A 13107-nucleotide genomic window follows, 5' to 3' on the forward strand; every position below is an offset into this window, starting at 1 on the left:
ACACACATCGCAGACACGCCTTGACTTTCAAAGGAAGCCAGATAACAGACTTGTCTTTCAGTATTCATGTATTCCATTTGTTTCCTAGATCTGCCAGCCCCCATCCACCCTCATCCCTCCATACCCCCGCTGCCGACCGCCAAACTTCGAGGGGCCACAGGGAGAGACTCTGCTCCCTGTGACATATGGTGCAGAGAAGAAGCACTGAGGGGTTCCAACACCTTGATGCCAACCCCACACTCTGCCAGCCTCAAGGACCCGGATGAGTATCGCATTCAAACTTGGTCACTGTGGAACAAGTGACAGATCGGCATGGGATGGTGGGATCTGCATCCAGAACCTGAATGTCTTCTCTCTCTCGCTCTTCCAGGAAGTTAGACATAACTGCACTTCCTTTCATCCAAACGGAATCCAAATCATTTAGGTGTAGCCTATACGCTTCACCCTTGAGAAACCACCTCAGACTCCCTTGTCGTGAAGGAGTTCAAGGAGGTGAACAACTTCTCCTCTGTTAGCTCGTTAGCTCGTCGGCTAGCTCGCCTCCCTGGGCTTCGAAAAACCAAGGAGCGAGAGATGGTTTTCTCGTACCAGGGAATGCTTAGTGCTGTTAATCCAACTGGGAGATGGTGCCCAGTCTCTGTGCACTTAGCCTACATAGCTACGTAGCGCCACCGGGAGCGTCGATGCATTAGCTAGCTCCTGCCCCGGCCTCCCGCGCATCTTTATTCCCTTCGTGTGGGTGATTTGTGTGGTTACGTGATTGGACGGGTGAAAGTGTGTGTTAGGTCTTTATGTTGTCACCTGCCTTGTCATGTCAGGTCCCAGTCCCACTGGTGGTGATGTACAGACCAGAGTTGAGAGCGGTAACACATGGCTTTTTCAAGTCAGTCCTACATGGACAGAAGAGAGTGCAGCTTTTAGTCTTGGAAATGGTTACCAAGGGACTAAACCAGTAAAAAAGGGAGGACATTTCACTGGAACGTCTACAAGGAATACGAATGTCTTTCATTGATTCATTTGATTCCACACAATATGTGTATATATATATATTCATATCAAATATATATATTTCATATCAAATAATGAAATCAGTTTATTACTATACTATTCATGACCTCATGTATTATGCCTGGAGTTAGGGTGCAAGTAGTTCTTTCACCTACTGGGCCCTAGGGCTGTATGTTGTACTCAGGACTGTGTGGACACACACAGCTCCAACACCACCATAAAGTTGGCTGACAACACCGTGGTGGTTGGTCGGATGACTGCTGACAACTGATCAGCTGATGGAGTGTAGGTGAGAGCCCTGGGGCGTCTGGTGTTTCAGGACAAATACCTCCAGCTAAACGTCAACAGAACAAAGGAGCTGATTGTGGATAACAGGAAGAGCCAGGTTACCCTGGGTCAATGTCGGCGAGGGCCTGACCTGGTTTCACCACACCGACACCACCGTCAAGGCGACAAGGCAGGGACAGACAACATAGCTCAGTTGTTCAAACACTTGACTGCACGTCACACGGTAGCAGGTTCATATACGACCAACAGGATTTGAGACTTCCCTCAAGTTATGAAGCTGTTGAATAGTTGATCTCCTCCTGGCGAAGAATCTTACACCCACAAACTATCCTCCATTACTCAGTCAATCACTTGGCCACTTGACAGATATTTGTGTTTATGAACAGACAGCGTCTACATTACAGTTTTTTTCAGTCGCTAACAAGCATTTGTCCAAACAGTTGTCACATTTTCAAAACTCTAAACACAATTAGCACAGCATCAGTATTTTTTGGCCATACAATTCACATATTTCATGTGTTTTTCACACAATATGCAGTCAGTGAACACATTTCCACAACGCTTACATTTTCTTAACAGACAAGCTATACCTCCCAACAAAATGATGGATTGCTTGTGTAGTATTCACGAATGTTAACACACAACATCCCACAATAGCAAAAACAATTATCCAAACCTTAGATACAGTATAAAAACATCTGCTTCTGCAATGATATTAGTTCAAAAACAACGTATCTCAGCTGAAAAAAATTATAAAGACAATTGAAAAACTGACACGGATTTATGTTGGGTAAAGTGGGCCAACCACAGCTGATTCCAGTCTAGCTTAGACTCAGTGGCAGGGGTTATTTCTTTCAATTACTATAAAAGAAGGACTTTGAGGAGTGATGTTTTTGGAAAGAGAAACTGAAAAATACAAACACTGTAATGTTTGGACGAAGAAGAGCAAGGGGCCCAGGGAGATTCGAGCAGGCCCAGTGAGAGATGGAGGGAGAGGTGCACAAGCAGTGAGAGATGCAGAAGGAGGTGCAGGTGCAGTGAGAGGAGCAGGGCTGGGGATAAGAGCAGGCCCAAGGAGAGGGCAAGGTAGAGGTGTAAGAATGTGTGGTGGTGGAATTCCAAGGGGCTGCAAGAACAGTAGTCAGTGATGAATTTTGTACCATTATCATTGACCATGTAATCAACCACAGTCTTTCACTAAGAGAGGCTGATGAAAGAGTACAACCCAAGTTGAGGTGGTCAACGGTTGCCTCAATTATACACATCTTTCAACAAACTAATATGTTGTTCACTGTAAGCATTACTGTAAAACCTTTTCTGTTCTATTACTGTATACTGTGTTTCTGCTGTACTTCCTTTAGTAAACAGTAAGAAAAAAAAACAGATTAGCTTTTTACGGAAATGTTTGAATGTGTCCATTATTGTATATGTGGACATACAGTTCCCAACCAATACATTTAGTGTAAAAGGTGGATTGCATGCTTTGCATGCAAATACCTGAAACATAGGTCTATGCAGTTTTTATAATATCAACTATAGCCAGTATTTTGAAACCTGGTGTACTTTGATTGACTGCATGTACCTTGTGAAGTGAAAACAACAAGTGAAAGTGTTATTCTTTGACAGAATAATTTCATTTTGAGTCAGATTTCCAGTGTTTTGGTAAAGTCAGTGTGTGCAGAGAAACATGTGTTCTGTCTTGAAATGGAGAGTTAGTGTATATTTAACAAAATGTGTTTTTGAGAAGAAAATTATCAATTTGGCCAATTGTGTTTTGTAGTTGGCAGTCTGTGTTAAGAGTTTAGAAAAAAGTATCCGAAGTATGGGTAAGCGCTTCTGGGTGATTGAAAAAAACTGTAATACTTTCTGTTGTCATTTTGCACTACTCCAAACTGTCTGTACAAAACTTGCATTGTTAATTGTTCAAATTTGTATTTCCAAAAGTCTATTTCATACTAAATAAATATTGTACATTGTTTACATCACTATAGGTTCAATTGTTTCATTCAACTTTTCTGTACTGTTGGAGGAGAGTGAAATTCAAGCTATTCTTTGCCTATAAAAGTAATAAGCATACAACAAAAAACTTGAACTTCAGCTGCTGAATGTGGTTGTTTATTTTATTTCTGTTGTGCAGTTATCTTTGCTTAAAAATGCTACGGTTGGGGCTCAAAGAGAATGTATGGGCCTTCCTAGCGACTAAAATCACAAAACAAGCCCTGTCTTAAGTTTACATCCAGATACTTATACTCAAAATACTTATACACAAGATACTTATACACAAAACAATTTGGTCGGGAAGTTGGGTCTGAAGGGTCTCGTATTGGGAACAACTATATAAAACCAGGATCTGGGCGGACCAATGAAATTGCCAGGGCGGGCTTTATACGATGATGGACAGATGATCAACAGTAACGTAATCAACAACGTCACAAAAGAGCCCTTGGGTTGAATTCGTTTTCAACAAAACAACATATTACGTTGCTCTGATTGGTTGTAGGTCTATCCAATTGAGCGAAGAGGCATTTGTTTTACGAGTTCGGTTGAAACACGCCCCATAGTCACAGCCCAACGGAGAGTTATCAGACTCATATTCTGATTAAAATTATGAGTACGACAACGTCATGCTAAACATTCAGAGCTAGTTGAGCAAAAATAACATACAGAAAAAAAAGTTTAAACTTACTTTCTTTCAGTTTGAGAATCCAACAAGGAATCTTAAATTTAGGAGGCTTCTGTGTAGAAGGCTTTGTAAATGTTCATTATAAGACATTGTCAGTTGTAAGTAATTGGAGGTTGTAAAATGAGCGAGAAAAAAAATGTGAGCGGTAAATTTGGGGATTTTGTGTTTTGTTTGGTTCTGTTATCCAGGATAATCTTCATTATGATGTCATTTTTGCATCTTTTAAATGTAATCTTGTAGATCTTGTTATGGAAAGATAAAACATCGGCATGAAGTGAGATGAGTGTTTTTCTTTCCAAAACTCCAGTTTTAGGTCAAAAACACCACAGCCTGTCACTCAGTTTTTTTTTGACTTGTTCGAGCCATTTCTCTTTTTCCTTTTGTGCCCTGTAGGAGGCAGGATAGACAATTGTAATTCACATAAAGGTGAACTCACTGAAGTCAGCCAGGCAATGATTGGGGAAGCATCTTGTATGACATTTTGAACCAAATCAACATGATACTGTATTACTATCCATTTGATATCAATGTGCCAATGACACATTTCCAGAAACAGGGTGGTAGTGATTACAACAGCAAGACTGCAACACTGTCTTGCTAGCTACAGAGGTGGTTCAGTTATTGGTTTGTGTTTTCAGTTGGATGGAGCTATGACTGAGGCATCCTGACAATAGTACCCAGACAAGTCGCTATTGACGAATCAATTATGGTTTACAGTTTTTTTCAATCGCTATGACAGTTTTTTCAATACCTTTAAAAAGTTTTCTAAACTCTTGACACAGTTAGCAGAACATCCGCCTGTGTTGGCTATACAATTAACACATTTCTTGTTGCTTTGACACAAAATGCATAGAGTAAACACAAATTTTAAATGCTTGAACTTCTTTTACACACAAGCTCCACCAAGACCAAAACAATTGATTTTTACGGACCAATTTACCAATGCTTTAACACTGTATGTCAGAACAGATAACACTATGTTCAAAACCTAATTTATTGGCCGAAGTCAAAGTGAACAGCTGTTCATATTGTGAATTGAAACACAAATATATCCCCTGTATTTTATTCCATTGCTACTGAGAAAAAGCTGGTTGAAGTTATGCAAATACTATAAATTACAGTTGATTCCCAACTAGGAAACACTATGGTGTTGAGGTTCTTTCAATCGCATGACTATGTGGTACATATACTGCAAAGTGGAGCTCTTTGTGCTGATCTTGTGTGGAAAAAAAACAATATAGAGTAATACCTGCACGAAGGAGAGGAATACAAGTACCAGGACAAGGGAGAGGAGTGGGACAAGGGCAAGGGAGAGGGAGAGGAGTTAGAATGTGTGGTGGGGCTCAGAGAAAGGCCAGAGCTAGGGTACTACTGTAATTGGCAGCTAAATTGCATATTTCTCGCAATAATGTCCTGTTGCAAATGAAGACTTTACTGCAGCAATTATGTTTCTGTCTTCTTTTTTTTCAATACAGTAACCGTACATTCTATAAAGCTATTCTGACATCGGTCATTCATTTTTTGTTCTGAATTTCTGCAGCAAAAGAAACAACATGCAAACACAATCTATAATCCATATACTGTGAGACTTGACACATACCTGCATAAATGAATGCAGTTTCTGTAATTCCATCTGATGTTAGTGTTTTTTATGACATTGTGCTATGATTGACTAAATGTTACTGTGAAAAGAGAACGTGTGTTAGTGTTTGGTAGACATGGTGTCATTTTTAGTGTATTTTTGTGTTATGACAATTAGTGTTTGAGTTTAGTTTACAATGTGTGATTTTGAGCATGAAATTAACAGTTTTTCCAATTGTGTGTGGTAGGTGTGTTGGTGCGTTAAGAGTTAAATTGTTAAATGTTTTGAAAAAACTGTCATAGCGATTGTAAAAAACTGTAAACATGAGAGGCTTCAGAACATGCAAAATACAAAACCAGCAGTGTCTTCAAAATCCATTTACAAAAATACTGGCAGTTGGCAGTGAACACCAAATCAGATAACGCTGCACATTTCAACTGAACCTACATACCCACCATGAAGGCCGTGTTCTATATTTCTAAAGACTGACTGACAAGACACTTATCGATGAGCACTGCACAATACTGGCCTTCTCCCTCCAGACACTGTCTGAGAGAGCCGCACCTGAGGAACATCATTGCATGTCGTCACAATGTTGACCTGAATGTAGTCGATGCTGCCTTGAGATGCTTGCCTCACTCTGAACTGGATACACAAAGGAAAGTGTCATGAGTGGAGAGTACATTGTTACTACCTAATACAGGTTAAAACTGTCACATGTTCCATCCTACTTGTCATTGCATTCTCTATTTATAGAATATGAAGGCAAATGTGAAAAAACGATTGTTCCAGTCAACTAAAGATGTTGTTTCTAGACATAAGACATTTTCATTGTGCTTAGAATAAATACTTTTTATGATCACTCTCCTGTTCTACTAGTTACTCACGTGTTTTTTCTCATCTCTTATTTTGGCTAAATCAACAGGTTCTTGACAGCACACAGTTGTTAATTAATTTCTCAGCTCAAACTGCAACCTGAGCTGATGGACCACTGAGGGAACTATATTTTGTTGTATATAATGCCACAACTAAATTACTTTATCTATAAAGAATAAGAACAAAATGTTCTAATGTTTGCCTGACAAAGAAAACATAGCTCATTGCACAATGCATCATGTATTCAAAGATGTATATTCATTTCTAGCACTTACCAGCAGAGGCCAGCAGTGCTGTTATAACATCCTGATGTTTTATTTGAGTGCACGTTACCCGACATGTCGTCGGGGGCCCCCTGGTGGCTGGGGGCCACTAGGCAACTGTCCCGGTTGCCCATACGTTAAACCGGCCCTGGCAGGGGGGTAACCGTATTCCAGAAATGACAATGTTACGTTGAAAGTTTTATTTTGGTTAGAACAGTACAAATGTAGTAAAAAATCAGGCACCATTTTGCCTTCAGATGAACCCACAACATACATTACTTCAAAACATCAACCTCCGAATATTTGACCTCCTAACCAATCACAAGGGCTCGCTGCAGTAGTGGCCACAGATTGCCTGGCAACACTACTGCTCTCCTGGACACTGGCTGTCGTGGGAACGGTACTCTGCACACATGGAGGTCCCCTTGGGCTGGGTACAGCAGCCTGGCTTCACTCTGGCAAAAAGGAGAAGATTCTGAGTTCCAGAAAAACGGTCTCTTTCAAAAACCTATTTAAGGAATCTTTGGGGGCCTTTTTTTAACAGTTGAGATTGACAGGAGATTCAGGGGACAATCAAAGGGAGGAAGACGTGTACAAATTTTGCGAGCCGCATTCAAACCTGGGGAGCTGCTGTAAGGCCTCACCTACATGGTAAGCACACTTACCCAGTGTAATTTGACATAGACCCCTCAGCCTCTGATGTTTACCTGTTTAGGGGGTGATGCAAACATGCCCGCAGCCGTTGGAACAGCATTTGTCGTTGTTGGGACAGTCGCTGTCATCGGAGCACGTTTCCTCACACGGCCCAATTTCACTGAGAGGACACACTCCTGGCTTCCCTTTGGAAACAAACGTGTCAGGTACATCATACTCTGAGCTCTAGGAGGTATTCCAGAAAGCAGGTTGCGCAACATAAGCGGGTAAGTTTACCCACCAGCCGTTTCATATAGTTGCAGCAACTTACTGGCAATGGCCGGGTTTCCCAGATTTGTTAAGAAGCTCTTAACGCTAAGAGCTTCTTAAGAGCATTCTAAGAACGCTCTAGAACGCTCTTAGAACGCTCCTAAGAAGCTCTTAGCGTTAAGAGCTTCTTAACGAATCTGGGAAACCCGGCCAATGTTGCTATAACGCTGGGTGTCAGCTGGGGAGTTAACTTACCCAGGTATGTCACATAACCTGCTCTCTGGAATACCCCCCAGGTCATGAAGGCTTCATATAGACTTTCAGAAAACGTAAAATTACACTAGGATCTTGAGAGCAATAATTGTTTGAACATTTTTAATTCAATGGCAGTTTTTATTGCTCAATTATCAAATATCTTAAGGATTCTTTGGGGGCCTTTTTTTAACAGTTGAGATTGACAGGAGATTTAGGGGAGAATCAAAGGGAGGAAGACATGCAGAAATGTTACGAGCCGCATTCAAACCTGGGGAGCTGCTGTAAGGCCTCACCCTACATGGTAAGCACACTTACCCAGTGTAATTTGACATAAACCCCTCAGCCCCTGATGTTTACCTGTGTAGGGGGTGATGCAAACATGCCCGCAGCCGTTGGAACAGCATTTGTCGTTGTTGGGACAGTCGCTGTCATCGGAGCACGTTTCCTCACACGGCCCAATTTCACTGAGAGGACACATTCCTGGCTTCCCTTTGGAAACAAACGTGTCAGGTACATCATTCTCTGAGCTCTAGGAGGTATTCCATAAAGCAGGTCATGCAACATAAGCAGGTAAGTTAACCTACCAGCTGTTTCATATAGTTGCACAAACCTACTGGCAATGGCTGGGTTTCCCAGATTTGTTAAGAAGCTTTTAACGCTAAGAGCTTCTTAGGAGCGTTCTAAGAATGCTCTAGAACGTTCTTAGAACGCTCCTAAGAAGCTCTCAGCGTTAACAGCTTCTTAACGAATCTGGGAAACCCAGCCAATGTTGCTATAACGCTGGGTGTCAGCTGGGGAGTTAACTTACCCAGGTATGTCACATAACCTGCTCTCTGGAATACCCCCCAGGTCATGAAGGCTTCATATAGACTTTCAGAAAACGTAAAATTACACTAGGATCTTGAGAGCAATAATTGTTTGAAAAATGTTAATTCAATGGCAGTTTTTATTGCTCAATTATCAAATATCTTAAGGATTCTTTGGGGGCCTTTTTTTAACAGTTGAGATTGACAGGAGATTTAGGGGAGAATCAAAGGGAGGAAGACATGCAGAAATGTTACGAGCCGCATTCAAACCTGGGGAGCTGCTGTAAGGCCTCACCCTACATGGTAAGCACACTTACCCAGTGTAATTTGACATAAACCCCTCAGCCCCTGATGTTTACCTGTGTAGGGGGTGATGCAAACATGCCCGCAGCCGTTGGAACAGCATTTGTCGTTGTTAGGACAGTCGCTGTCATCGGAGCACGTTTCCTCACACGGCCCAATTTCACTGAGAGGACACACTCCTGGCTTCCCTTTGGAAACAAACGTGTCAGGTACATCATACTCTGAGCTCTAGGAGGTATTCCAGAAAGCAGGTTGCGCAACATAAGCGGGTAAGTTTACCCACCAGCCGTTTCATATAGTTGCAGCAACTTACTGGCAATGGCCGGGTTTCCCAGATTTGTTAAGAAGCTCTGAACGCTAAGAGCTTCTTAAGAGCATTCTAAGAACGCTCTAGAACGCTCTTAGAACGCTCCTAAGAAGCTCTTAGCGTTAACAGCTTCTTAACGAATCTGGGAAACCCAGCCAATGTTGCTATAACGCTGGGTGTCAGCTGGGGAGTTAACTTACCCAGGTATGTCACATAACCTGCTCTCTGGAATACCCCCCAGGTCATGAAGGCTTCATATAGACTTTCAGAAAACGTAAAATTACACTAGGATCTTGAGAGCAATAATTGTTTGAACATTTTTAATTCAATGGCAGTTTTTATTGCTCAATTATCAAATATCTTAAGGATTCTTTGGGGGCCTTTTTTTAACAGTTGAGATTGACAGGAGATTTAGGGGAGAATCAAAGGGAGGAAGACATGCAGAAATGTTACGAGCCGCATTCAAACCTGGGGAGCTGCTGTAAGGCCTCACCCTACATGGTAAGCACACTTACCCAGTGTAATTTGACATAAACCCCTCAGCCCCTGATGTTTACCTGTGTAGGGGGTGATGCAAACATGCCCGCAGCCGTTGGAACAGCATTTGTCGTTGTTGGGACAGTCGCTGTCATCGGAGCACGTTTCCTCACACGGCCCAATTTCACTGAGAGGACACACTCCTGGCTTCCCTTTGGAAACAAACGTGTCAGGTACATCATACTCTGAGCTCTAGGAGGTATTCCAGAAAGCAGGTTGCGCAACATAAGCGGGTAAGTTTACCCACCAGCCGTTTCATATAGTTGCAGCAACTTACTGGCAATGGCCGGGTTTCCCAGATTTGTTAAGAAGCTCTGAACGCTAAGAGCCTCTTAAGAGCATTCTAAGAACGCTCTAGAACGCTCTTAGAACGCTCCTAAGAAGCTGTTAGCGTTAACAGCTTCTTAACGAATCTGGGAAACCCGGCCAATGTTGCTACAACGCTGGGTGTCAGCTGGGGAGTTAACTTACCCAGGTATGTCACATAACCTGCTCTCTGGAATACCCCCCAGGTCATGAAGGCTTCATATAGACTTTCAGAAAACGTAAAATTACACTAGGATTTTGAGAGCAATAATTGTTTGAAACATTTTAATTCAATGGCAGTTTTTATTGCTCAATTATCCAATATCTTAAGGATTCTTTGGGGGCCTTTTTTTAACAGTTGAGATTGACAGGAGATTTAGGGGAGAATCAAAGGGAGGAAGACATGCAGAAATGTTACGAGCCGCATTCAAACCTGGGGAGCTGCTGTAAGGCCTCACCCTACATGGTAAGCACACTTACCCAGTGTAATTTGACATAGACCCCTCAGCCCCTGATGTTTACCTGTGTTGGGGGTGATGCAATCATGCCCGCAGCCGTTGGAACAGCATTTGTCGTTGTTGGGACAGTCACTGTCATCGGAGCACGTTTCCTCACACGGCCCAATTTCACTGAGAGGACACACTCCTGGCTTTCCTTTGGAAACAAACGTGTCAGGTACATCATACTCTGAGCTCTAGGAGGTATTCCATAAAGCAGGTTGTGCAACATAAGCGGGTAAGTTTACCCACCAGCTGTTTCATATAGTTGCTGCAACCTACCGGCAATGTTGCTACAACGCTGGGTGTCAGCTGGGGAGTTAACTTACCCAGGTATGTCACATAACCTGCTTTCTGGGATACCCCCAAGGTCATGAACGCTTCAAATTGACTTTCAGAAAACGTAGAATTACAGTAGGATTTTGAGAGCAACAATTGTAAAAAAAAAAAGAGAAAAAAAAAGAGAGAGAGAGACAGAGACATTGAGAGAAGAGGAAGAGAGAGAGAGAGAGAGAGAGAGAGAGAGAGAGAGAGAGAGAGAGAATGTCTTCATTGAACTTAAGCAAACTGAAAGCATGTCAACAACAATCACAAATCTGAATCACAGAATGACAATAAAAAGAAAAAAAGGAACACTGTTTGCAAGAAGCAAGTGGTCTAAGAAATTAAGTCATTTTGTCTAATTTAAGCATTAGTTACGGTTCACAAGATCTTGATCGATAGATAAATTCAGAAACAAAAAAGTAAGTAATTGAACAAAGAATACAAGAATTATTAGGCTTACCTAAAAGTTGTTAATGATCAAAATAATAACACTTTTTCGTGTATAAAACATGTACTAATTATCTACAGCCTTTGCAAAACTCACCTGCGGTACAAACGGTACTGAAATCTGCAAACGCTAAAAACACAATAATAAACCCACAAATCGCTGACGAATGCATCTCCATGCTGTCTTCGCGTTGGGCTCAAGACTGTAATTGTTTGGACAAATAGGCCTATTTCAATATAAATAGAGACCGCGTGCTCGCACTCACGCACGGGGCCATAAGCGCTTGCTGGGTCCCTGCGCCGCTCAATTTACATTCCCTGCACCCGTCCCTCACGTCACATTCAGTAACTGTAATCAAGGCCTGCCAGTTTCCAGATTGACTTCAGTGCAGAGCAGTGGCAAATTATTTAAGACTACAAGATAAGCTCGGCTTCCCCTAAAATGTAAAAACAAATTAACGGTTAAATATTTACCATTGTGTTAACATTTTAAATGCGTTAGAACACGTTCATCTCGAAGACGAGTTCGTTCAGAATCAGCGACATATATAGCAGGTCGACTCAGAGGTGTTGTTAGACATAAAACTCTACTGGGGCACAGGCCCCTATTCATATCCTTTTTCTTTCAAGCTTGCTGCGCACAATGCACTTGGCCTACTATGCTATACAAACTCCCCTTCACCCAATATACAATAGTTCATGGACGCAAGTTTGATATCAGCTTTAGCAGGGACATTACTGCGAGCGCGCAGTTTTTTCGCATTCATTTGAGCGCAATTATAGTTTTTTCATGCAATATTTTTTTATATTGAAGTCCAATTAAGGTGATTGGTAGGCCTATCATTGAAAACCTATCTTTAGTTTTGTAATGTTTTCTTAGCCGACCTCAATTCAGACTTGTGTGCCAAGTCTGACACCATGGACGGCATTCCAGAAAGCAGGTTATACAACTTAACCGGGAAACCCGGATTGACAGCAACCTGGCAATGTTGCTACAATTCTGGGTGTTAGCTGGGGAGTTAATTTACCCGGGTATGTCACATAACCTGCTTTCTCTAGAATATCGCTATGGGCTCTGATTGAAGCCAAAAGTATTTCAAATGCGTATAGGACGAACCAGGGCCTGCCCAAGCCTTTATGGGGCCTTACGCAAAATTGATTTGGGGGCCCCCTTTTTTTTTTTTACATAATACATTAAACTGTAATTTCCTTTGCTCTTGGGGGCCCTCTGGTAGCCAGAGGGGCCTTAAGCAGCCGCGTGGTTTGCTTATGCCTTGGGCCGGCCCTGGGACGAACCACAAATGTAAAACGTGTTCCAAAAATGTAAAACGTGTTCCGCAAATGTCTAACTTGTTTGGCCAATATTAAACTGGTTCTGCAAAGTAAATTGCTTTCCAATTATATACTTTGCTGGATTAGGTTATTTCACAGAGCACTAAATGGCCACAGGCAAGAGCCATAAACAATGATCCAGATATAGTAATCTTTTACTTAGTGGCTTATGTTTTTTTTTAAATGTAATTACATGCAAACTGTTTCTGCTACACTAAGGCTTAGCAGTTTAAAAAAGACTAACAAATCATATCCTTTAACAATTTATTTATATTGATACGTATTGTAACAGCAATAGTGGAACCATCCCATGGTGACTTCATTGGATTGTGAATGCGGGGCCTGCTGGATGGCACTCAGCAGAGAGGGGGACCAGGTACGTGCGTCTGC

The 13107-nt window shown here is 41.9% G+C and overlaps 1 protein-coding gene across 1 annotated transcript; it reads right to left on the reverse strand.

Annotated features, from left to right (window-relative positions):
• Window positions 1-6969: 6969 nt before the first annotated feature.
• LOC146237877 (uncharacterized) lies at window positions 6970-11564 on the reverse strand. The gene is made up of 7 exons (XM_084685975.1): window positions 11483-11564; window positions 10640-10804; window positions 9832-9963; window positions 9024-9155; window positions 8216-8347; window positions 7408-7539; window positions 6970-7155 (listed from the first exon to the last, which is right to left on the reverse strand). Exons 1-6 carry the CDS (start codon window positions 11562-11564, stop codon window positions 7412-7414), a joined length of 771 nt encoding a protein of 256 aa, XP_084542101.1. The 3' UTR covers window positions 6970-7155; window positions 7408-7411.
• Window positions 11565-13107: the final 1543 nt, after the last annotated feature.

The sequence above is a fragment of the Hypomesus nipponensis genome, chromosome 21 (genome assembly GCF_054491055.1).
Source record: "Hypomesus nipponensis isolate SF chromosome 21, ASM5449105v1, whole genome shotgun sequence".
NCBI classification, from domain to species: domain Eukaryota; kingdom Metazoa; phylum Chordata; class Actinopteri; order Osmeriformes; family Osmeridae; genus Hypomesus; species Hypomesus nipponensis.